The 26,549-nt window shown below is 44.1% G+C and overlaps 1 protein-coding gene across 1 annotated transcript; it reads right to left on the bottom strand.

The window, feature by feature from the left end:
• Positions 1 to 120: 120 nt before the first annotated feature.
• On the bottom strand, positions 121 to 25,607 carry npas2 (neuronal PAS domain protein 2). The gene is made up of 22 exons (XM_062989119.1): positions 25,429 to 25,607; positions 11,435 to 11,747; positions 11,078 to 11,134; positions 10,567 to 10,721; positions 10,295 to 10,386; positions 9,569 to 9,658; positions 7,663 to 7,783; positions 7,385 to 7,498; positions 6,637 to 6,755; positions 6,444 to 6,526; positions 6,118 to 6,224; positions 5,725 to 5,872; positions 5,385 to 5,463; positions 4,715 to 4,841; positions 4,487 to 4,587; positions 4,322 to 4,393; positions 4,069 to 4,230; positions 3,102 to 3,308; positions 2,813 to 3,012; positions 2,538 to 2,627; positions 2,242 to 2,449; positions 121 to 1,934 (listed from the first exon to the last, which is right to left on the bottom strand). Exons 2-22 carry the CDS (start codon positions 11,533 to 11,535, stop codon positions 1,746 to 1,748), a joined length of 2,622 nt encoding a protein of 873 aa, XP_062845189.1. The 5' UTR covers positions 11,536 to 11,747; positions 25,429 to 25,607; the 3' UTR covers positions 121 to 1,745.
• Between the last annotated feature and the right edge of the window lie 942 nt (positions 25,608 to 26,549).

The raw sequence follows: 26,549 nt of genomic DNA on the forward strand, positions 1-26,549 counted from the left end.
TTCACAGTTTTATGGTTTATTTGTTACTAGCAAACAGAACAAGTACGTTTTACCAGACCAGTATCAATTCAATTCCAGATCATTAGCACCGTTTATGAGAGAAACACAAACAAGGCTGAATGAATTGATAAAATATTTCCTAATTTATTTGTTTCTGTTTCATTCAGATTAAAAGAGTGAAGAGAAAAATGCACAGTGAAATATGATATCGCTAAGTGCTATCGTACCATAGTCACGTACCCTGCGTTCACAATTCATCTGTAGTTAGCTTAGCTACTGTTTGCAAGCTTATTGCATTGTAAACAATAGACAACAGCACGTCCACCAGCTAGATTTCTCTACTCACAGTCAATTACAGGCTGTTAACATACTGATCACTGTTATGATTGTCCAAGGTTCTTTTATTTATTTATTTATTATAAATAAATACGGAGATCCGTATCGCACACGGAGAGTCACGCACCGATCTCCAGTATCCCCCGTCTCTGTGCAGCACCATCGATTAGCCAGCAGAGGGAGTAATTGCAGCACCTATGGGGAATTCCCTCAGTACTTGTGCATAGCCGTATTATCAGACTAAATCATGCTTTTCCAGTCATCTACAGTCCAACGATGGTAACACAAAGCCCACTGTAGCTTACATTGCAGGGACAATGCATTTTAGCTATGCAATATTCAATATTGGAGTCAAGGCAAAACCACATCTTATCCGCCCTTATTGTGTTTACAGTCCAGGGACTAAAGCACAAAACCCAGTGCAGACAAGTGGTTTGTGTGCAGGTCCCAACGCAGTTTAACCGCTTAAGTGTTCGTCTGTCATATATACGAGTTTTGGGTGTTGATATCGTTTTACACACTAGCAGCGTGGATACTGTTCTTGGGTTAGTAGGACTGAGGTCCCTGCTGAGTCTGGTTCCTTTCTTCCTGTAATTTTAAGGGAGATTTTTCTTGCCACTGTTACTCTCGGCTTGCTCCACAGGGGTTTTTGGTCTGTCGGTCCTGGATTCTTTAAAGTTGCTTTGAGACAATGTTAACTGTAAAAACTGACTGACATTGACCTGACTTGACTTCACCTCAGAGACACCAGGGCCGATAACTAAGCAGGGTAACGACCCACTGACCGTTAAACAAGGTGCTGCTGCTGGTGCATGAGACGATTTCTCCTTCATCTAGGAACAACTTGGCTCGACTTTAACGCACCTGCATTTGTTTGTAAACGATTCTGACGCCTTCTTCCTTCGTAATAAGTGACTGTACGACTAAATTGTACTGCAGCGTATCGGTGCTGGTCCAAAACCGAGGTTTGTTTGTTCTGTGCTAGTTTTTTATGTGTTTGCAATCACGTTGAGCTCAAACCTGAAACAAAACAATAACAACAAAATTCTCCAGGACAAAAGAAACTACAAAAACTCATCGTTTATGTGAACGTTCAGATTAATGTTCATCGTCCAGATCTTGGAGAAGGTTCGTCTTCACTGTGCCGGTCACATGACCCTATAAAAGCAGCACTGGATTCAGGCGTGAGGTTTCCTCCGTGTCCTCACCTCAGCTAGGTCGTCCTGCGTATCCCAGCATCCTTTGCCTGCGGTGTCTGGAAGGCAGAGATCCTTAACCAGCCGCCTCGCTTGACGACTTCGGTGGCATGATTAATGCACTTAGCCTTTTCCGTCATCCCTTGCTTTTTCGGAGCGGGCCGCTCCACACGCTATCCCAGCAGCCTCTCTGGCTCTTCCGTAGGGGCGGGGCTACCGTGGAAGCATGTTTCTGTAATCCGACAGGCTGCTCGGATGAGGCTGGGAACGAAGGTGCTGCTGATGCTGCTGCTGGTGCGGATGCTGCTGCTGCACGTATCCCATAGTGCACTGCTGCGGGATGTTAGCGGCGTGGAAAAAAGTCTGAGCGGGGGCGCTCTGGATCAGACCCTGCGGCTGCACCTTCGAGACAAACAGAGAGACGTGTGTTGATGTTCAGACGTCCAGATTTGTGATTTGAAATGAATCCGAATCGAGCTTTGATGAATAATTAATGTTTACAAATATGATTCTTTGAGGTGAATCGTTCTCAGATGAATCATGAAAGTAAATCAGCAGATAACTAACAATAATGGTTTACAAACGATTATCAGATTAATTAAAAGGTAAATTATTTTTAAATAATCCCGTTAATGAACAAGCTGCTCATGTGAATCGTTCATGAGGTGAATCATTTTCAGGTGAATCATTTCACAGTGAGTGGTTCTACCTGAAAGAACTGCTGATGCTGTTGGATGTGCAGGCCGTGCTGTGACCTCGGAGGACCGTCGGCGTAGGCGAGCGGAGTCCTAGGGGCGAGGAAACTGTTGTGGGAGATCATGATTGGTGATGTGAACACAGGGGAGGGGACGAACACGGCATTGCAGCTGACCTGCTGCACGGGGAACGAAGACGCCATCACCTGCTCGTCCAGATACCTGCGGACACACATGAGAAATGATAAAAAGCACAAATGTAAAAGACACAGATCAGTACACACACACACACACACACACACACACTCACTTGGTTTGCTGCATGGTGGCGCTGCAGTGTGGTGTCTGAGCACCGCCGCCGTCTGGAACCAGACTCTGCACCGGCTGGTTTAACAGCATCCTGTCAATCACATGACATCACACACTGGTCAGCACGACACACGCTACACCACCACATATGTGTGTGTATGTTGGAGAGTATGTGTGTGTGTATGTGTGTATATGTTAGAGAGTAGAGTTTGTCTGTGTGTATGTGTGTTTGTGTGTATGTGTGTGTGTGTATCTCTGTGATGAAAGTGTGTGTACCGTAGCTGTGCATCCGGGCTCGCGTGAGTGTGTGTGTTCTGCACGTTGGTGTGCGGTGTGTGTGTGTCCGCTGCATGGCGGTATCCCTGGTGGTTGGGTGAGAACATCATGGGGTTGCTGTAGAGAGGCATCGTCAGGCTGGTGTGTGTTTGGACCGGGACACACACGTTCTGCATCGTGCTGCTGTGGACCAGAGTTTGCTGAACACACACACACACACACACACTATATTAATACACAAAGCTTCTATATATACAGTACATGTGTGTACATGTTGGTGTGTGTGTACCTGTGTTGTCGAGATGCTGGGCTGTTCTCGGTGCAGTGTGTGTGATGGGACGGTGTGTGATGCACACTGCGAGGGTTTGGGGTGCGTCTGGTGTGTTTGATGTGTTTGGTGTGAGTGTGTATTGTTATGGTGTGGAACCCCTGACTGGCTGTTTGGGGCTGAAGACTGTGAGGGGAAATCTACATTCACCGGCTGCTGCATCAACATCTGCACACACACACAGAAGGAGAGAGAAACATCAAACACATTTCATTGCAAATGTATGTATGAGTGTTGGAGACTGTGTGTGTGTATGTGTTGGAGAGTAAAGTGTGCATGTGTGTATGTGTGTGTGTGTTAGAGAGTAGAGTGTGTGTGTTAGAGAATAGTGTGTGTGTTGGAGAGTGCGTGTGTATGTATGTGTAAGTGTGTGTGTGTGTTAGAGAGTAGTGTGTTAGAGAATAGTGTGTGTGTTGGAAAGTGTGTGCGTGTGAGAGAGAGAGAGAGAGTGTATATGTGTCTGTGTGTGTATATGTGTGAGTGTGTGTGTATATATGTGTGTGTTAGAGAGAGTGTGTGTGTGTATGTGTGTGTGTGTAAATGTGAGTGTGTGTGTGTTAGAGAGTGTGTGTGTGTGTATGTGAGTGTGTGTGTGTGTGTGTGTGTATATGTGAGTGTGTGTATGTGTGAGTGTGTGTGTGTGTGTGTTAGAGAGTGTGTGTGTGTGTATGTGTGTGTATATGTGTGTGTGTGTGTGTGTGTGTGTGTGTGTATATATGTGTGTGTGTATATGTGAGTGTGTGTGTGTTAGAGAGTGTGTGTGTGTGTGTATATGTGAGTGTGTGTGTGTGTGTGTTAGAGTAGGTGTGTGTAAGTGTGTGTGTGTGTGTGTGTGTTAGAGTAGGTGTGTGTGTGTATGTGTGTGTGTATATGTGAGTGTGTGTGTGTGTGTGTTAGAGTAGGTGTGTGTGTGTATGTGTGTGTGTACCTGTATATTGGTGAGCTGTAGTTTCTCTTTGATGTGATGTAATTCCTGCTGTTGGCTCTTGATGTCGAGCTGCAGGATTCGTGTTCTCTCCTCCAGCTGCTCCTTTAGCTGGTGCATCACACCGAGCTGAGGCTGGGGGAGACCTGCACACGCCACCTGGTGCTACACACACACACACACACACAGTCAGCACATGTAACACTTATCAATACAATCTTCTAATGAATTGGTTGAGAGAGAGAAACAGACCCACCATGACTGAGGGGTGAGTGCAGGAGGGGGAGGGTGGACGGGGCTCCAGTGAACTCTGTCTCTGAGCCAGGGTCTGGAACACAAGGACAAGTCCGTCAATCTCACACACACCTCATGTCATAAACAAACAGTGTGTGTGTGTGTGTGTGTGTGTGTGTGTGTGTACCTTTGCAGCGCTGTGATTCAGATTGCTGGAGCTCTCAGGTCCCACAGACACCGACTGTCTGGATGGGGTGCAGCTCTCTTTATAGTGGGCCGAAGAGTTCGCTACGAAATGTGAACCAGCGTCAGTTTAGAGTTCATGTATTGGTAGTTATGCTAGTTAAGTAAAACTAGACTTGAATTTGGCGCGTGTTTATGATCAGTTTTGGTTCCGTGTGTTTGCGTCACTTACAGGCCGAGTCGGACACGGCGGTGTGTGTCGATTTGCGTGAGCTGTGGGAGGAGGGTGATGGAGCGCAGCCCATTCTGTCCCGGGATGTGTCCATAGGGGCGCATACATCCGGACACACTTCCTGCCCCTACACACACACACACACACGCACACACACACACACACACACACACACACACATTAATGGTGCTCAGTATTTAGTCAGTGGCAGAAACAAGGCAGCAACCAATTCACATGTTTAATAAATAAATTATTAAAGTAATTCTATGCTTCAAACTTTGCAGCAACAGTTTAGGGAAGGCCCTTTCCTGTTCCAGCATGAGTCCTGACCTCAGCCCCACTCAACAGCTCTGGAACGAACCGGAACATCAACATTTACATTTTCAGGTTAAGGGCCTTGCTCAGGGGTCCAACAGTGGCAACTTGGTAATGGTGAGGCTTGAACCGGCAACCTTCTGATTACTAGTCCAGCACCTTCAGCCCAGTAACATCAGTGCCCAGCAGTACAAACGCTTTTTTAACTGTATGGCCACAAATTCCCAGACATATTTGTGAGAAGTCCTCTCAGGTGAGTGGTTGTTTTCACCTCACTGAAATGAGTCGATAACTGGAAAATGGGATATAAATTGAGACGTGTGAACTAGACATGAGTTAATAAAGTGATTTTTACCTTTAATGAGGTGGTGGACAAATCCAGGCTCTCTTCCAGTCCGTGCTCTCTCCTCTTCTCCGCCTGGACTTCAGCATAGCTGAAGAGAAAACATAGAGAAAGAAAAGACAGATAGATTATGTGTGCTGATATGATTTACTTATCAAATTGGTGATATTTCTAAAATTACATGCACACATGATTTTTATTTTTGTGATTAACAGTTTCTAGTGATTTAAAACTGCAATGATGAACTTTGGCCACTAGATGGAACCAAGGTTTGATACATTAATCACATAATTCTTTGTAGAAATTTACAGTGTGTGTGTGTGTGTGTGCGTGTGAGTGTGTGTGTGTTTACCTGACCACCGTGTGTGTACAGACGATGAACTCAGGTTTGGAGTTCCACTGATGGTACGTAATGTAGTAATGCGTCTGCAGCCAGATCCACTGCTGGCCTTTGGTCAGGAACCGATAATAGCACGACTTCCCCTTCCCACACTGCATCACTGTCCAACACACACACACACACACACAGTGACCTATTTCTGCCAGAATGTGAATATTTTACTGAGTCAGGGCTCTTGTCAGGGAGAATGAGGATGAAACTTCATCAGCCTCTTTATCCTGGTCAGGGTCGAGGCAGCTTTAGGCCCACCCAGGTCAGGGCACCAATCCATTGTTCATTATGCTGATTTTATCATTTACAACACAAAACATTGTATTAAATTCAATAAAAATACAAAACACTCACACTGTTTGTGGCACTGAGCGATGAGGTCCAGATCGTCCACGTGGTAGTAGTCATAGCCCGACGTCCCCAACACCTCAAACGGCAGGTAGCCGATGATGGGAGAGGCTCTAAACCCACAAACACACACACACACACACACACACACACACACACACACCGTGCTCGGTATTTATTTACATCTGTTTAAGCTAGTAAAATAAGTGAAGTGATTCAGATGACTCGCTTAAGTGATTCATTTGACTCAGTGACTCACCTATAGCCCATATATATATATAAGTGAATCAGATGAGGAGTCAGTTAAGTGAATCAAATTGTAATGAACTCACCTGTGATCCAAAGAGAGAAATTTCCACTCCAGGCTGTGTCTCGATGTGAATTCATCACACGGGTCCTCAACGCAACACAAGTCCTGTGAGACACACACACACCAACTTACACACTACATTACACACACAACTGCCCACTAATGATTCTGTTAAGTGAGTGTGTTTGTGTGTACATGTGTGTGTGTTCTCTAACCTTGAGGAACTGTGGTGTGACCAGTCGAACGGTAGCCACTAAACACACCTGTTCCTCCAGAGAAGACTGGAGCGCGCGGGGAAACACCAGGTCGTAGCCGTTACACGAGGACGTAGGAGCTGTAACACACACACACACACACACACACACATAAACACACACGCACACACAGTAGGTAATAGATCTCACACCGACACCATGTCACACTGTCACACCAAACAAAACATCTGCGCATCTGCAACGTCCAACTGGGGCGACTGTTCGAACAGGGGATCAGATCGGTGCTTCGTGTGGGGTGGGGTGGAGGGTGGGTAGTTTTTAGGGGGGTCAGGATGATTGGAAAGGTCACTGTACCAGATACACCGAACATTTCTGTCCACATGTGCACGACTGGTTAGTTCAGATGACTGAATGGGTACGAGTGGAGCTTCAACTTCACTGCTGTGCGTCCCAAACCACACACTGCTCTTCTCAGGGGCGTATTTTTTGGGGAAGCCTCCCTCGGAAATGAAGACTTGAAGACTCGAGTGACCTGCAGTACCTGCCGTCATTTGTACCCATACGGACACGTGGAGAACATGCAAACTCCACACAGAAAGGATCCTGGCGGTCCGGTCAGGGAAACGAACCCTGGTCCTTCTAGCTGGATTCAAATTTAGCTTTGATTTTGGGTGTCGGGGTGGTCGGCTGGAAAAAACAAACAATAAATGAATGTAATAAAAAAGTGGAGGAGGAGAATCACACACACCGTAACTCTGGAACTTGAAATCTCCCACGAATTTGACGTACTCGTAGGTGGGGGCGTCCTTCGGGTCCATGTTCCCTCTCACTAAGTGGCAGCAGAACTCGATATGGGTCTCGTCTGAGGGAACAAAACGAAAAGAGAGAGAAGATCTGCGTTTAAATAAAGTGCTGATGAGTTCCTGGAGCTTATAAACAATAATGTTCAACGTGCTGTGTGTTTGTGTGTGTGTGTGTGTGTTTGTGTGTGTGTGTGTGTGTGTGTGTGTGTGTGTGTGTACTCACTGCCCTCCAGGTAGTCCGCAGTGATGGCGTCGCTCATCAGGTGTGTGGAGAGCAGTTTGTAGACCTCGGCGTGTTCGCGCTCGGGCAGGAAGTTCAGGATGTTCTGGTCCACCATGTCTGACTGAAAGACACCAGCAGCAATCACACCGTGACTACATTTCCCATAATGCACAGGGAGAGCAGACGACACTACGTCACTCCTGGAAGCTTAAATAATCACTTCAATGGGGATGTGAACCACACCACGGATACGCAAGAGCTAACCGACAGGCGTGTTGTGGAAAATGGAAATGGAGAACATGCCAAACTTCACAAAGACAAGCAGAGGTGAGATTTGAACCCGGGAACCTGGAGATGCGAACACGACCTTCTGCACCACCCACACCACTGTTAGGTTTTAATTTATAAAATAGTGAGTCTAAACTTTTTGATCGTATCGTATCAGTTATTCATTCATCACGTCATCCTGGTCAGGGTCACGGTGGGTGCAGACCTTATTCAGAAACACTGGTCACCCAAGGCAAGGATCGAACCTGGGACACTGAAGATGTATGGCACCTACACTGCCTGCTGCATTACTACTTACTTACCTTAAGTGATCTGACCACTCTATCCTGGTCTGGTTCATGGTGGGTCCAGACCCCAAACTCTTAAAGAAACACACTCAGACATCAGTGTGCTAATGTACAGGAACCCAATCCACCTAATGGCATGTTTTTCAGAAACAGAAAATAACATTTTAACACGATTTTTTTCTGGAATTTAGTCATTTCCAATTCCCAATTGTGAATCCGAAGCCGCTTGCCCACCCCGGGTTCTGATCAAGGAGATCTGGATCACTACACGTCCTCTCCAACATGTGTCCAATCAGCAATCGCTTTTTATCACCTACCAGTTTTGGGTTCCCACACATATCACATACGGAGAGCCACACTAAGCTCCTAGTGACCCCCCCCCCCCCCCTCCCCCTTCCCGAACTAGTCCCGGAGATCAAATATCTCAACGGTCGCTAGATGAAACCCTGTTCAACCCTCCCTCCCTCAAACACGGCCACTGTGTTTGTGTGGATGCCTGGCTGAGCTTCAAACTCTAAGGTTTGCCAGCACAGTAGACAGCTGTGCTGCCCAATTTCCTGTACACACAGCTTTTATTACTGACCTAAACAACCCAGTGCATTATGGGAAATGTAGTCTAAAGTGTATCTACAGAACGGAGTAATTTTAAGACTGTACCTCTTTAAAAGTGGTAAAAAAAGTAAGGTAAGGTATCAGATTACCCACGTTCACCCTGTTTATCTCTAACCACAGATCCACAGCACGTCCAGAGCGGTCCGGCCTAACCAACTCCCCCAGAAAACATGGTGTGTGTGGGTGGTGCCACCTCAATGTTACTAACTATGATATCAGTGCGTTAGTCATCACACAAACTGGGCCAGAGACTTTCAGAAGTGATTCATTATGTAGGAATATAAAACGAGGTCCAAAATTCTGAACAGCTCTGAGTTTTAACAAAGCAGGACAGCCAAAAGTATTCGGACACCTGATCGTGTGCTTGTGGGGCGGCACATTTCAAAAACAAGGCATAGAGTGACCTAGAACAACACTTTGAAGTATATCTGTGGGAATTTGTTCCCGTTCAGTCAAAACACGATTTGTACGGCTGGGCGCTGATTGTTCAGTCGATGTTCCGGTTCATCCAGAGCTGTTGAGTGGGGCTGAGGTCAGGGCTCTGTGCAGGACATGACACCGTGTTTCTAGCTGGTCCAGTACCCACTGTAGCCCTGACCAGGATGAAGCAGGTAATGAAAACGAGTTGCTGTAAATGCTCGAACAGGCTGGAGAAGCTATAGCCACTTTCCTCCACCCCAGAATTCAACAGTTTGAGGATAAACGTTCTCATGACTTACCGGTAAATGACCGATGAGAGAGGAGACGCTGTCGGACACGTACACGATGTTCCCGTCGGTCCTCAGTGCGATCAGGAATCCATCCAGCGCCTGTTTACCAAAAACACCGGATAATTAAACACTCCGGGTCAAAAATCCAGCATGAATCCACAACGATAAATTGTATCGTGTCGTACCAACTTTTTAATGGCGTCAGCAAAAAACTAAGTGACGTATTTTGTTAAGTAACTTTGTAAATATACACGACCTTAAAGGATTTATTTTTGGCTGATATTCCTAAACTTCTCATTCGTGCAGAGGTCATGATTCAAAGTGTTCCTAATATTTTGTAGGCTCGATTTAACGGATTTTGGTTTTAACAGACAAACTCTGGAAAACCGAACGTCCGGTCAGATTGTTCAAAATTCTAGTGAGAAGTGTACCGAGATCAGTAGTTCAGTAATCATCCACTAAGCGGCGCTCGTCTCTCTGTTTACATGAGTGAGAGGCTTTATTTTGCCAGGAGGCTCACTCTGTTCTCGCCTTTTGCTCTGTGTTTTATGCCTCAAGTTTTAGAGCTTCAGACTGTTGATCATATGAGCATGTTTAGCACTTTTGTGGACCTTAGTGCTGTGTTTTCATATATTTTCACACCCCCTGGAGAAAAAAAAAACCTCACTGATTCGGACAATCGCATTTCACGGACCGATGTTAAATCGAGGTTCCTCTGTATAAAGCAGGTTTTACCTCCAGCATTAACTGGGTGAACTCTTCATTGCTGAGGAACGAGGGCTTCCAGTCCGGCTGGATCTCGCACGACTCGGTCTGAGCGGTCATCTCTGCGAAATGTAAAAGAAAAACAGTCTGAAATATTCTGGAATTCACCCAGAATTCACCCAAGTATGTGAGAGCAAGAACCCACTGATGGTACCCATTAAAGATCTGGAAAAGATTAAAGATCTACACTCCCGAGAAGAGGGCGTGTCTAAATACGTTCGTAAGTACGTTCGTCCTCTGACCTTTCTGCTTCTGCAGGTAGTCGATGGTGCGCTGGAGGATGGTGGACTTGTCCATCTTGCGTGGATGACCCTGTCCCTGCAGCATGGTGCACAGCTCCTTGATGAGGATGTTGAACTGGTCTCGCCTCTTCTTCTCCGACTTGTTACGGGAGGCTCTGCGAACAAACGCGGCCGGTCAGGCTTCTGCTTTTTCACCCACGGGCCGAAAGATTGCAAGGACATTTCGGTCCAGGCCAGTGGAGGAAACCTTTCGGCCCGTGGGTGGAACTCCCCACATATTCATCCACAGGCCAGTACTGCTGGCTCGTACCATCATCACGAGGAACCGAACATCTCGACCTAATTTCTATCACGTTGGAGGTCTGCTTTGCACCCCCGGAGCGCTCTCCTCACCCCTCTCCTCTTTACCCCTTTGTGCTCTTGGGAATAAACAGAGAGGTGAGAAGAGCCGGTCCGGGTGTGAGATCTCGGAGTGGATGAAGGGCTTGTTAGCGTACGGTAGCGCTCTCACCTTTTAGCTTTGTCCTTCTCATCTTCCTCTAATAGATCGTCCACACAGCTAACGGTGCTGAAGAGAGAGAGAGAGAGAAATAAAGCTTACATTCATTCATTCATTTGTTTATTCGTTTAATAAAGGCAGATGGGAGACAGATGAGAGCAGACACACTGATCTCTAATCTAAGGCAGCTGTCAGTAAGGGCTGCCACTGGTGGGCCCTTGAGCGAGACCCCTAACCCTCGATGGCTATGACTAAATAAAAGCATCTGGGCAGGTAAGAGCACCCAATCCACCTTCTGCACCTACAGAAACTGGAGAGCCCAAAGAACCCCATGCAGACTTCTCCTAGAATGAATGAGTGTGCACTTACTCCCACTCCCTCTGGCTGGCTGGACAGAGCCCACCGAATTCAGAAAGCTTGTCCATGCTCGCTCCCTCTCCCACCCGTCCCTCCAATGGAGGCTGGAGCATCCTGTCCGTCTGTCTGGTCACTCAAAACCTTCCGCCGGCTTCGGCTGTTAGCTTCTCTCCGCCGGCTGGTCCAAGCTGTTCTGTGAGCGGTCAGTTCATTGTCCAAAAACGCTAAGCTGAAATATTCGACCGTTCGCTCTAGGAGGGCGGGGATGTTTTACTGACGGGTGCGTTTATATTTCCGTCAGGTTTCGTCGCAGAAAGAGCTGCACCTGAAAATAAAAACAAGAAAATAAAGTGAGTGCAGGTTTTCATGAATCTCTTAATAATTGTTATTAATTTCTAACATAATTTAATGATGCTCATTATGACCCGACTGTCCGACATCAGACAAACCTTCAAACATTTCCAAACACTTTATAAACATGCAAACGGGTGTCGCCTCCACAGCCTCAGCAGGACGGCGGCTAATCTGACAGGAACGGGGTCAGTACGAGTGAAAAGAAGTGGCGAGGAGACACTTCAACCTTTTATTCACTCGTGTTTCCCCCTTTTATCCAGCAGAATAAACGCAGCAACTCACATCACACTGGTTTGTCTGGCGTCCGTATGTACAATTAATAAACCTCGAAATCCACTTTTGCTGTACCTCCATCAACGAGCGTCCCCTCCCAAAATATTACGTGGGACACTGGTAGCTCAGTGGTTAAAGTACTGGACTAGTAATCAGAAGGTTGCAGGCTCAAGCTTCACCACCGCCAAGTGGCCACTGTTGGGCCCCTGAGCAGAACCTTAACCCTTATACAGTGTATCACAAAAGTGAGTACACCCCTCACATTTCTGCAAATATTTCATTATATCTTTTCATGGGACAACACTATAGACATGAAACTTGGATATAACTTAGAGTAGTCAGTGTACAGCTTGTATAGCAGTGTAGATTTACTGTCTTCTGAAAATAACTCAACACACAGCCATTAATGTCTAAATGGCTGGCAACATAAGTGAGTACACCCCACAGTGAACATGTCCAAATTGTGCCCAAATGTGTCGTTGTCCCTCCCTGGTGTCATGTGTCAAGGTCCCAGGTGTAAATGGGGAGCAGGGCTGTTAAATTTGGTGTTTTGGGTACAATTCTCTCATACTGGCCACTGGATATTCAACATGGCACCTCATGGCAAAGAACTCTCTGAGGATGTGAGAAATAGAATTGTTGCTCTCCACAAAGATGGCCTGGGCTATAAGAAGATTGCTAACACCCTGAAACTGAGCTACAGCATGGTGGCCAAGGTCATAGAGCGGTTTTCCAGGACAGGTTCCACTCAGAACAGGCTTCGCCAGGGTCGACCAAAGAAGTTGAGTCCACGTGTTCGGCGTCATATCCAGAGGTTGGCTTTAAAAAATAGACACATGAGTGCTGCCAGCATTGCTGCAGAGGTTGAAGACGTGGGAGGTCAGCCTGTCAGTGCTCAGACCATACACCGCACACTGCATCAACTCAGTCTGCATAGTCGTCATCCCAGAAGGAAGCTGACGCACAAGAAAGCCCGCAAACAGTTTGCTGAAGACAAGCAGTCCAAGAACATGGATTACTGGAATGCCCTGTGGTCTGACGAGACCAAGATAAACTTGTTTGGCTCAGATGGTGTCCAGCATGTGTGGCGGCGCCCTGGTGAGAAGTACCAAGACAACTGTATCTTGCCTACAGTCAAGCATGGTGGTGGTAGCATCATGGTCTTGGGCTGCATGAGTGTTGCTGGCACTGGGGAGCTGCAGTTCATTGAGGGAAACATGAATTCCAACATGTACTGTGACATTCTGAAACAGAGCATGATCCCCTCCCTTCGAAAACTGGGCCTCATGGCAGTTTTCCAACAGGATAACGACCCCAAACACAACCTCCAAGATGACAACTGCCTTGCTGAGGAAGCTTAAGGTAAAGGTGATGGACTAAACCCAATTGAGCACCTGTGGCGCATCCTCAAGTGGAAGGTGGAGGAGTTCAAGGTGTCTAACATCCACCAGCTCCGTGATGTCATCATGGAGGAGTGGAAGAGGATTCCAGTAGCAACCTGTGCAGCTCTGGTGAATTCCATGCCCAGGAGGGTTAAGGCAGTGCTGGATAATAATGGTGATCACACAAAATATTGACACTTTGGGCACAATTTGGACATGTTCACTGTGGGGTGTACTCACTTATGTTGCCAGCTATTTAGACATTAATGGCTGTGTGTTGAGTTATTTTCAGAAGACAGTAAATCTACACTGCTATACAAGTTGTACACTGACTACTCTAAGTTATATCCAAGTTTTATTTCTATAGTGTTGTCCCATGAAAAGATATAATAAAATATTTGCAGAAATGTGAGGGGTGTACTCACTTTTGTGATACACTGTAACTGTAAGTTGCTATAAGTTCTTTCTCCGTGATCTTGGCTCCCAGTCTAATCCCAGTGAGTTACCGCTGTGTAAGTCTGTAGTCCAGTAGTCAAATCCATTAGAAAATCCATCCCAGTATGCTGGGGCCATGTTTCCCAGCCCTAAACCAACCAGCATCAATGGGTTAGGATCCTGTGACACTAACGGTCCCATTCCAAGGTCCCATTTGAAAGGCTTATACAACATAAAAAGCACAATCGTACGTCAGAGGCCCACCCCAAAAAGCTGTACCAGTAACACCAGTCCCTCAGGTTCCAGACTGGAATCATTTATGCTCCCCTTCCACTGCAGGTCCTATCCTGATGATTTAGGACCCCAATGACAAGGTTCCGTGTCAGCAGGTTAAAATTAGGGCCGAGTATTAACGAGCCCCTCTTAATAAATCCGAGCTAAATCCCAATAATATAGAAATGTGAAGCGCTGCAGGTGCCAAACAAGACTTTCATCAGAACGTGATCACGGATCCATGAATTGAGCCGCTCAGGATTCACGTGAGGAATCTGGCAACCACGCAAAAGTTCTGGCAACCCGTTCAGTGAGGGTCTGATTGGTCTGAATTTGGACTTAAAATGTAATCGGTTTTCTTCTGTGTTTATGCAGGAACAAAGGTCAGCACATGACTACAACAACAATGACAACAACAACGATAATATCAACAATGACAACACCAGCAACCACAACACCAACAACACCAGCAGCAATGCCGACAACACCAGCCACCACAACATTGACAACGATAACAACAACAATGGCAACAATGACAGCAACAACGACAACATTTACAATGACAGCGACACCAGCAACAAAAACACCAGCCACCACAACACCAAGAACACCAGCAACAATGACAGCATTGACAATGACAACGACAACAACAGTAATGATAATGATAAGCAACAGCAACAACAACAACTACAACTATGACAATATCAACAGAACACATAAAAAACATGAGAACAACCTGAAAACCGACTGACAACAGTGACACCAGTACAGAGAAGCAGACAGACATCAGTGCAAACCATACAGTGGAAAACGAAGAACAGCCAACTGACAACACACCTGTCAGTCAATGTACAGACAGAATCAACACACACATCAACTGACAGCACAGACGGATATGATGGAAAGTGTATCAGACCCCCCCCCCCCCCACACACACACACACCCAAAAAAAACCAACACCACAGTGCTTTACCTTCAGCTGCTACTGATGTGAGTCGGTTTCCTACAGCCAAAGCTTTTCCTCTAGCACACAGCTGAGCTCACACACACTCCACACACACACACACACTCCACAGCCCCCCACACACACACACTCCACAGCCCCACACACACACACTCGGAGGAGAATAAGCAGTATGAGCTAAACTGAACTGGCTTTCTGCACTGAGCAGCGATCGTTGGTCACTATGGAAAAGTAGGTCAGTGTGGAGAACACACACACACACACACATTATTACACACACACACACGAACACGCACACACACTTACACACACACACTTATACACACACATCCCTTGATATATGCACATACTATGTATATATATTAAAGCCTTTTCTCATTTGTGAGAAATGAGATTCTGGAGTGTGTCTATAAGCATTTGTGCCCATTTAGTCAAAACATAGTGAGGTCAGACACTGATGCTGGACGAGAAGAACTGGCTTCTCTGTTAATAATCTGAGAACCATTCCTAAAGTGAAACGTGGTGGTGGTAGCATCACACTCTGTCCTCGCTTCTTCATTCAGAAGTCGCACGAATGTAGCCCGTTCGTATTTAGAGCAGTGAGAGGCTCCGATCGTCCGGTTGCCATGGTGAACACAGCATCCTGTATCAGTAACCTCCTCCTTATATTCCTGATTTATTTGTTCCTCCTCCTCCCTCACGATCTTCTTCATTCTTCTTTTATTTCTTCCTCTTATTATTCTTTTATCATCACGTTTCTTTCTTCGTACCTTTATTTCATATTTTCTTTCTTTATCATAGTTTTTTTTCTTTCTGATTTAGTCCTGATTTTTTCCTGAATTTGTTATATATGTTATATATATATACTTCCTTCCTTCCTTCCTTTCTTTTTTCATTCCATCCATCTGATGATTATTCTTTTTTTTTCTTTACTTTTCCATCCAATTATACAATTATTTTTGTTTATTTCTGTTTTGCGTTTCATTTCCTCACATTTCACGTCTTTCTGTCTTTTTCCCTCGTCAGGTTTTGGGTTTCTGAAGCTTCTCCGTCTCCGCTGGTGTTCAGTTCACGTCACTGCTGGCTGACTGTGCTGCTTAACACTGAACACACACTGCACGACTGAATGTGGGTCAGTAGTACAGCAGAGAGAGAGAGACAGAGAGAGAGAGAGTAATAGACATGATAAAGAGAGAGAAAGAGGTAATTAAACAGTTTACTGTGCTGCAGTCGCTCCTTTCATCTTAACTGATGTGAGAGCAAAACATTCATACATTCATTTAATGTCTGTTTTACCACCAATTTATACTGGTCAGGGTCACAGTGGGAACAGTTCACAGGGTACAAGGCAGGAAACACCCCGGACAGGTCGCCTGTCCATTACAGGGCAATTTCTAGTAGCTTCAATTAACACACACAGACATGGGGAGAACATGCAAACTCCTGAAAGAAAGGACACTGGTTTCCCAGATGGGGAATCGAACCCAGGCCCTTTTTGCTGTGACAGCAACCGCACCACAGAAAAACGTAGCAGTTTATCACATGATGGATCAGTTGAGTTCATCTCTTGACTTGAATTTCGAAAAAAAAATCCGGAGAAGGTGCAGAACAAGTGCAAACATGTTCTGTAAAGCTCGCTTGACTGTGGACGACGACACCAGCGTCTCAGCAGCCTCTAGTTTATGGAAGATCTTCGTATTTGGGGCTCCTGGTTTTCGCATAATGGGGCAGTTTGGGTTTTATTTCAAAACTAGGCAACTTTGTGTTTGTGTGCTAGGGTGCAGTCACACTAGCTCTATTTATATGGGCACAGAGAAGTTATATCCCAGTCAATGCACAGTCAACATGAAGAAGGCCACACAATTGATGTTCCATTCATCTCAAAAAAGCACAGTGGGAATATCTGCCTGTTAGCAGTGTGTGTGGCTAAAACACTTGAGGTCAGTAATTAGGTGTGGTGTCCACATACTTTTGACCATTTTGTGCCTTTTGACTTTAATCACAAATCTAAACATGAATCTATAGAAGCAATAAAATAAACAGAATTAAAAGAAACGATTCTAATTCACCCATTGCAACTGCTACACTAGCAAACATGCTAAGTGGCTGAATTAACTTCCACCAGACGTATTTCAGACAACAACAGTAAACATGACGAACTCACAGGCTCAGTCTGTTACTTTATTCACGTATTTCAGAAGAAAATCCACACAAGTAGCACGTCCCACACCTGACTTGTTGCTGTTTTCAGGACAGAGTGAAGGCACTCGTTAGCTTTAGCGTAGCAGCCAGGAGTCTCGGTGCTAATCTTGGGTTAATGGCGTTGTTTACCTAAACTTCTCACCGTATTTCAGCGCCGCTGTTAATTAATAACCAATTACAGCTCCGACCTCGAGCAGAGCTAAAGTTCAGCTCTGAGTTCAGGCTGATGGTGAGAATAACGTTCTTTACAGGATTCTCAGAGCTAAATATGTGAAGCGATTGGATTTTAATGTTGATTTTTAGGTAAAGTAAGTGTTTAAAGTTAAAGAAAACGACGCACACTGTTAAATTCTGTTCAGTCTGTGCGTCTGTGGCTGGAGTTAAAGAAAGTAGGACGGCGAACATTTACATTTACGGCATTTAGCAGAGACGCACAGTTGTGTTCACATACAATCCAAGCAGAAGCAGTCCAGGGTTAAGGGCCTTGCTCAAGGGCCCAACGGTGGCAACCTGGCATATGTGGGGCTTAAACCAGGAACATTCGATCTTTTTTTTTTGTCATTGTTGAGCTTTTATGTTCTAATTCTACACATTATACAAGAGCAATTCATAGCAGACACCTTAGCATAAGTGTGTGTGTGTGTGTGTGTGTGTGTGTGTGTGTGTGTGTGAAAGAGAGGACTTGGTCTAAGAGTCCCTTTTATAAGCATAATTACCTAATGATGTTCCCGGCTAAATTAACCATCTAATCATCTTGAATTAGTGTGTGTGTGTGTGTGTGTGTGTGAGACTGTGAAACAGAAAGTCCACCGTACACAAAGAGCACAAAAAAAGACAAAATAGTTCCAGTTTTTTACTCATCAGGCACTTTTATATCAGTCTGATAGTGCTGGGTTCTTATAGACTGGCACTAATTACGTTATAGGAACGAAATTATTGGGACGCCCTTTCAAAACAGCGGGACTGACAGTGAAATGAGCTGCATCAAGGTCACTGGAGGACACGTCCAAACACAATGTGACGTTGTAGCCTAGTGGTTAAGGTACTGGACTAGTAATCAGAAGGTAACTGGTTCAAGCCCCACCACTGCCAGGTTGCTGCTGTTGGGCCCTTGAGCAAGGCCCTTAAGCCTCAATTGCTTAGACTGTGTACTGTGGCTTTGGCTAAATTGTCTGCTAAATGCCAAAAATGTAAATGTAATAAACGTCACATCCAGCGTGACGTAGAAATGAAAAGTCTACGCTCAGCGGTGAAGGTACTGGCCTAGTAATCAGAAGGTTGCCGGTTCAAGCCTCACCACTACTGTTGGGCCCCTGAGCAAGGCCCTTAGCCTTTAATATAATAGCTCAAATTGTGTGTAGACATGATTGTAAGTCACTCTGGATAAAAGAGTCTGTGACTGTGATTGTTTGTCTAAGTCCAGCCGGCTCGACTGTGAATAGCTGGCAGGTGCAGTCTTACTAGGCCTGTTCATATGAGCACAGAGAAGTCCAGTCAGAATAGACGGTCTGATTTTCAATGTCTAAACTTTATTTATACATTGAAACTAACAGCTCTGTAGATCACTAGCCTTGTTCCATAGGGTCGCGAGTACGCGGACGCCTGACCGTTAGCTTGTTGGACATTCTCTGGCTAGCCCCTCAACCCCTCACTACCCCAGATTAGACCCCACACCTCTGGTCAGACTGTCCATTAAACTTTGACTAAGACGCTGTTTCCATTAATTTGTCCACACACACACACACACACACACACTTATTGCTGTTGCACTCTCCCACTGTATTCTTGTTGCCATGGTAACATGGTAGGTCAGCGTTTTGAATCAGCACAGTTCCCTGACACAGCAAAACACACACACACACACACACACACACACAGTTAGTAAACTTGCAGCCCTAATTAATTCATATTTACGAAGTGCTTTAACCATGGTCAGGGTCGTGTGTGTGTGTGTGTGTGTGTGTGTGTGTGTGTGTGTGTGTGTGTGTGTGTGTGTGTGTGCCAGTGTGTGTGTGCCAGTGTGTGTGTGCCATCGATCGCAGCAGTGGTGAGACTAGCAGCAGTTGGTAACAAGGTCAGAACAATAATTGGCCTTGAGCCTTATAAACACACACACACACACACACACACACACACATACACACACACACTTCCAGAAGCGACACACACACAGGACTTCCCCTCTTTTAATTAATTAAGGACAAAATCATGTGACCTGCCATCTAAAACGGTTAATGGGAAACATCATACGATCCTCTTATACTGGTATTAACAGACCGAGTTACGGTTAGGTGTGGTGTGGTGTGGTGTGGTGTGGCGTGGTATTTATGTCAGTAATTAAAATGATCATAACGAACGTGGGCGTGATCAGTCTGTGCCAGGTGAGACGCTGAGCTGAAGTCAGGTAAACGTTACCGAACAGTCATGGAGGGTCTCACAGCGAGGGTGAATTAATGGTCCATCATTTCTCAAACTGTTCCATCCTGGTCAGATGAAACTTCCTGACCTCAATGACTCTGTCGGCTGAATGGGCACAAATTCCCACAGACACACTCCAAAGTCTCGTAAAAAGACGTCCCAGGAGACTGGACAATATTAGTTATAGAAGTTACAGAATAAAGAGGGAGCGATATGAAGATATAAATGTCTGTGGGTTGGAACGGGCGCCCACAAATGATCACAGTCAGTGGTCCCAATGCCTCCCAGGGTGGAAGAGTTGGCATCTTTGTTTGTAAGTAAATAAAGGAGAATAAAAGAGGGATGGATGGAGGTCAAGCAAAGCTCATTCTTTTCTCCAAATACAGTCAAGCAACAATAAATACTGAAACAAAATACAATAATAAAGAAAATATATAAATTACTCCATTTAAATTGGATAATTTTGTTTGAATTGAGTGAATGCTGTTATAATAATTGTCTGCTCTTAATTTTTCTATCATATGTTGGACACATTAGTATGATACAAGAGTCACACAGTAGGTAGAGCTGTGGGTTACCAGCTGGAACGTTGTGGGTTCAAATCCCCCACCATGCAGCCACTGTTGGGTCCTTGAGCAAGACCCTTAAAGCTCTAGGGTTGCCGTACCATGGCTTCATCCGCCCTAGATAATTATTATAATACTTTAATAAATAAAAAAAGGATGCCTGTAAAATGTAAAATGCTTGTAAATTGAAGTTAAACAGTTTGTGGGATTTTTTCCTTCTGTTTTTATGTGTCACTGTGATCAAATTCTTCAAGCCTAAACGTCCTGATACAGGATCATTTATATGAAGACAGACAAAACAAAAACATTCCAAAAACATTCCTCGGTCGTGATACTATACACTTCAAAATAAAGAATAGATTATAAAAATGACGCAGAATGGTCAGAGAGAAAAAGAAGCAGCCACCGAATGCAAGTCTGCAGCTCTCCTCTGCCAGTGTGACTAGATAGAGGGATAAAGGGGTAACATGCCCTTCTCCGTATAAAAAAAATTAAAAATAAGAATTTATTCCTGTATTTGTATTCAAGGATCCAGAAAAGTGCAGCTCAGGATCGTGTGTGTGTATTTTTGCCTCTCATTACATCCTCCCACCAGTTCTGAGCACCAGTTCAGCCGCACATGCTCGTCTGCTATCGTCTGCGTTCATCTGCTTCCTCCAGTAACTAAATTCATTCAGAACTGATTCAGCTTACATATCAGATCAGGTCAGATGTCCTAACAAGTGTAAGAATTAAAAGAAGCGATGATGATTTATTACTGAATTCATAAGAGATTAGAGGAGCACTAATGCGTCTCCAGTTACAATCGTCACACTTTCATACAAGTCATGCACATTCCTACAAACCGTGAGTAACCAAAATGACGTAAATTACACCAAAAGCACAAACGCACCCTTGTGTGGAAAACATGTGCACTTATACAAGAGCAGCCGAACGTCATGTGGTTTCAATACATTAAAGTGAGATTTTTTTCTATGTGGAAGATCAACCAGGGAGCACCAGCACTGAAAAATACAGGGGTGGTTTATTTATTAGGATTTTAACTTTACACTTTGGTCACATTCATGACAGGAACGGTAGGTACTGCTTACACAGGATTCATCAGTTCAAGTTTAATATCAAACACATTCATGGACAATTTAGTATCTCCAATTCACCTCACTGCACGTCTTTGGACTGTGGGAGGAAATTGGAACCCCCAGACACAAGGAGAACATGCAAACTCCTCACAGAAAGGACCTGGACCAGTCCACCTGGGGATCGAACCCAGGACCTTCTTGCTGTGCCGCCCACGGTAGTGGTAGAATGACGGTACAAAAACCAGCACCCTTTACCACAAATCTTTAAATTAATGCTTCACTTTTATAAAGACAGTCATCTAAAATGGGGTGGCATGAGGTGCAGTGGGTGGCACTGTTGCCTTGCACACACACAGGAAGGGCCTGGGTTCGATTCCACAGGGTTCTTTCTGTGTGGAGTTTGCATGTTCTCCATGTCTCTGTGTGGGTTTCCTCCCACAGTACAAATACATGCAGTCAGGTTGACTGGGACTACTGGAATTTGTCCTATGTGTGTACTATCTAAGCAATTGAGGGTTAAGGGCCTTGCTTAAGAGCCCAACAGTGGCAACCTGGCAGTGTTGGGGCTTGAACCAGCGACCTTCTGATTACTAGTGCAGTACCTTAACCACCAGGCTACACCTGCTTCTGTTATACAATAACTTTTCTTTTTTATAGAACAAGATTTTAATAGTTTTGTTACAGTCAGTGTTGGTTTTAGCACCAGGACTACCTTTTTCCTACTGTCTGCAGTTTGAACTGAACCAGGCGGGTCTTTAATAGTTCCAGGAACTTTTACAGGAACTTATTTCAGCATTTTCGGCCACTAGAGGCAGCACCGGCTCGTTTCTGCCTGGCCGGTCACACAGCTCATCCTGCCCACCATGGCCCAGTAACCTAGTTTCTCAGGAGCTGCATAACAGCATTACCTAACACACACTTACACACACACACCCACACACACACACACACACACACACACACACCCACCTCTGTTCTTCCTGCATTCCTTTCAGGTCATGGCTGAACATGTCAATGATTGTTAGTTCGCTTTGAACTTGACGTTCAAACTAGGCCGTATATAAGGTAAACAATATGGGGGGGGGCACGCCCTCCTCTTCAAATATTCACATATTCTTAAAATGTATCCTAGTATACTCATGTAAAAGTGCTAAATGAACATATTTCACCTGAATCCTGTCTGTGTGGAGTTTGCATGTTCTCCCCGTGTCTGTGTGGGTTTCCTCCGGATGCTCCAGTTTCCTCCCACAGAACAAAGACGTGCAAGTGAGGTGAACTGGAGATACAAAACTGTCTGTGATGATGAACTGATGAATCATGGGTACCCTGTAACTACCTGTCCTGTCATGAATGGAACCGAAGTGTTAAACATCACCTTCAAATCCTAATAAAAAACATTTAAACACGTGTTCAGTCACAGAACCACCAGATAAGAGAAACCCGAGGAAGAGGACCCGGCTTTAACATGATGACCCAGTGGACTGGTGGTGGAGAACATGATGTCCTTTTCCCATGCTTGAGTTTCAGCACTGGGCCAATAATAGTAACACTGATCAGCATTAGACGGGATGTGACTTTGTTCTAGTCAGTCACCCCTCATACAGATCAGTGAGTGAAATATTAAGACAATATTATCAGGTATTGATTTTAGTCCTGATGATTTGTGGTGGGATGTTGGAGCATCTTTAAAAAGAAAATCTTCCAGTTATGTCAGGAATGCAGGAGTCCAAAAGTCTGAGACCACAAGTGAACCAGCTTCTGTTTTACACTTTTCTCTTGTTTATTCCAGAGTGTTTTTGAGTATTTTACATTAAAAAGATAAGAATAAGATCTTTTTTACTTTTTTTATGCTGGTCTGGGTCACAGAAACTCAAACTCAGGCTGAAAACTCTGGGAGAAAAGAGGAACAGTCTGGACAGAATGATAGTTCATTACAGGGCAACACACACTCACACACTCATTTACTAACTCACACACTCACACACTCATTTACTAACTCACTCATTCACTCATTCACACACTCATTCACTAACTCACTCATTCACACACTCATTTACTAACTCACTCATTCACTCATTCACTCATTCACACAATCATTTACTAACTCACTCATTCACTCATTCACTCATTCACACAATCATTTACTAACTCACTCATTCACTCATTCACTCATTCACACAATCATTTACTAACTCACTCATTCACACTCACACACTCATTTACTAACTCACTCATTCACTCATTCACACTCATTTACTAACTCACTCATTCACTCATTCACACTCATTTACTAACTCACTCATTCACACACTCATTTACTAACTCACTCATTCACACACTCACACACTCATTTACTAACTCACTCATTCGCACACTCATTTACTAACTCACTCATTCACACTCACACACTCATTTACTAACTCACTCATTCACTCATTCACACACTCATTTACTAACTCACTCATTCACTCATTCACACAATCATTTACTAACTCACTCATTCACTCATTCGCACACTCATTTACTAACTCACTCATTCACACACTCACACACTCATTTACTAACTCACTCATTCACACACTCACACACTCATTTACTAACTCACTCATTCACACACTCATTTACTAACTCACTCATTCATTTACACACTTGCTTACACACTCACACACTAACTCACTCATTCATCACTGACTCACTCACTCACTCATTTACTCAATCACTCACATACTCACTCATTCTCTCAGGCAGTCACTCATTCACATAATTATTCACTTTCTCACTCACACATTCACTCACACACATACACACTTACTCATTTACACACTCGCTTACACACTCAATTACTCACTCACTCATTTACACACTCATTCATTTACATACTTAATCACTCACTCACACACTCACTAACTCACTCATTCATCACTGACTCACTCACTCACTCACTCACACACTCACTCATTTACACACTCACTCAATCACTCACACACACATTCTCACACACAGGGGCAGTTCAGAGTCCAGTTTACCTTTTAGTACCCGGAGAAAACATGCTAAACTCATCACAGACAATGACTAAGGACCCAGATCACACTGTACCACCCTGAATAAATGAATGAATGAATGAATGAGCGGGATGGTTCCCTCAGAGCTGTGATGTAACAGAGTTGTTGCGTCAGAGACGGAATTCACATGTGACGCTCCAGGCGCAAATGAAGAAGGCGCAAACTAAATCTGAACACATTTCGCTTTCAGTCTGTTTGTTTATATTTATTTATATTTGTTTTATTTATTTATTTATTTTTTACAGTTGATCGTTCAATCTTAACGGCGACAGTCGGAAACCGCTCAGACACACACACAAACACACACACACAGGGCGTGAAATCGGGGGCATGACGTCACGGCGGTCGGTTCCTCAAGCGCTTAAGTCGTGGGTTGCATAACTGGCAACCTTTTAAAATTAGGCTTCTATGACGTTCTTTTTATTATTCTATTAAACAAAAGATACGTCAACAACAAGCTGTTTAAGGTGTGTGTGTGTGTGTGTGTGTGTGTGTGTGTGTGTGTGTGTTTTCACCACACAGAATAATACATATGAACTTTTATCCTAAAATTATAGTTTTAGTCTTTGTTCTTTATATTTAAGATTTTTCGGCATACGTGTGTGTATGTGTATATATATAGGAACTAACTGTGTATGTATATATACTTTTTTCTTAATTTTGCACCTTATATAGTTCTAGTTATATAAAGGCATCTTATCTTATCATATCATATCGTATCATTTGAAATATTGGAACAAGCTGGAAAGCATTTGGGCAACACAATCCCCAGATCATAAAAGCCACAGGTACTAATGAGTATTAATAAAATTGTTAATAAGATTGTTTCGCAAGAATCAACTTAAATCTCATTCACGAGTTGACAGAACTGCGTCTGATGTGATAAATATATTAAAGTAACTTTGGTTCTACATGAACTAAGTTTACAGAATGAAACAAGTGCATTACGCGCTCGAACGCGCGGTCACGGCAGCGCGCACAGAGCGGCACCTACTCACCGGAGCACTGAACGAACCAATCCGCTCCGCTCACACCGGAGCTCCCTGCGCGCTGTCCGTCCGTAAGTCCGTTCCTTTAACTCACCAAACCGGACTTACATAACCGGCACCGACCGGACACCATCACACTGCACCGCACCGAGCATCCAGACTCCGGTCCGGTCCTCCTGACTGCGCGTTCACTGGTCTGTCTGACTTTTCCACCACACACACGCGCACACACACCTCAGCTTTTCTTTTACATCATCACCGGTCGTCACACGGTAGAAAAAATGCAACGAGAACGGGAGAGAGAGAGAGAGAGGGAGAGAGACAGGGCGCGCGAGAGAGAGAGAGAGAGAGAGAGAGAGAGAGGGAGAGAGACAGGGCGAGAGAGAGAGAGAGAGAGAGAGAGAGAGACAGGGCGAGAGAGAGAGAGAGAGAGAGAGAGAGAGAGAGAGAGAGACAGGGCGAGAGAGAGAGACAGGGCGAGAGAGAGAGAGCGAGAGCGAGAGCGAGAGCGAGAGCGAGAGAGAGAGAGAGAGAGAGACAGGGCGAGAGAGAGGCGTAACCGGAGCGCGCACAACGAGCCGGTCACGCGCAATCGCCGGCTTGCTTTATTGACGTTATAAAGATGATAATAACGACGTTGAAATCCTAATAAATAAATTAATAAAGACGATATTTGCATTATGTTTATTTGAAGAGGGTGTTAGTATTAAAAAGAAATAATAATAATAATAACAACAACAACAACAACAACAACAACAACAACAAAATCATAATAATAGTAATAATATTAATAAAGATAATAACAATAATAAATAATAGTAAATAATAATAATAGTAAAGATAAAAATAATAATAATAATAAATAATAGTAAATAATAATAATAATAGCAATAATAACAATAATAATAATAAAGATAATAACAAAACTACTACTACTAATAATCATAACAATAATCTTAATAGTAATAATAACAACAATAATAATAACAATAACACTAACAATAATAATAAAGATAATAATAATAATAGTAAAAGTAATAACAATAATAATAAAGATAATAACAATAATAATAATAATAATAATAAAGATAATAATAATAATATTAATAATAATAACAATAATAATAATA

Source organism: Trichomycterus rosablanca, chromosome 26, assembly GCF_030014385.1.
Source record: "Trichomycterus rosablanca isolate fTriRos1 chromosome 26, fTriRos1.hap1, whole genome shotgun sequence".
In the NCBI taxonomy this organism is placed as follows: domain Eukaryota; kingdom Metazoa; phylum Chordata; class Actinopteri; order Siluriformes; family Trichomycteridae; genus Trichomycterus; species Trichomycterus rosablanca.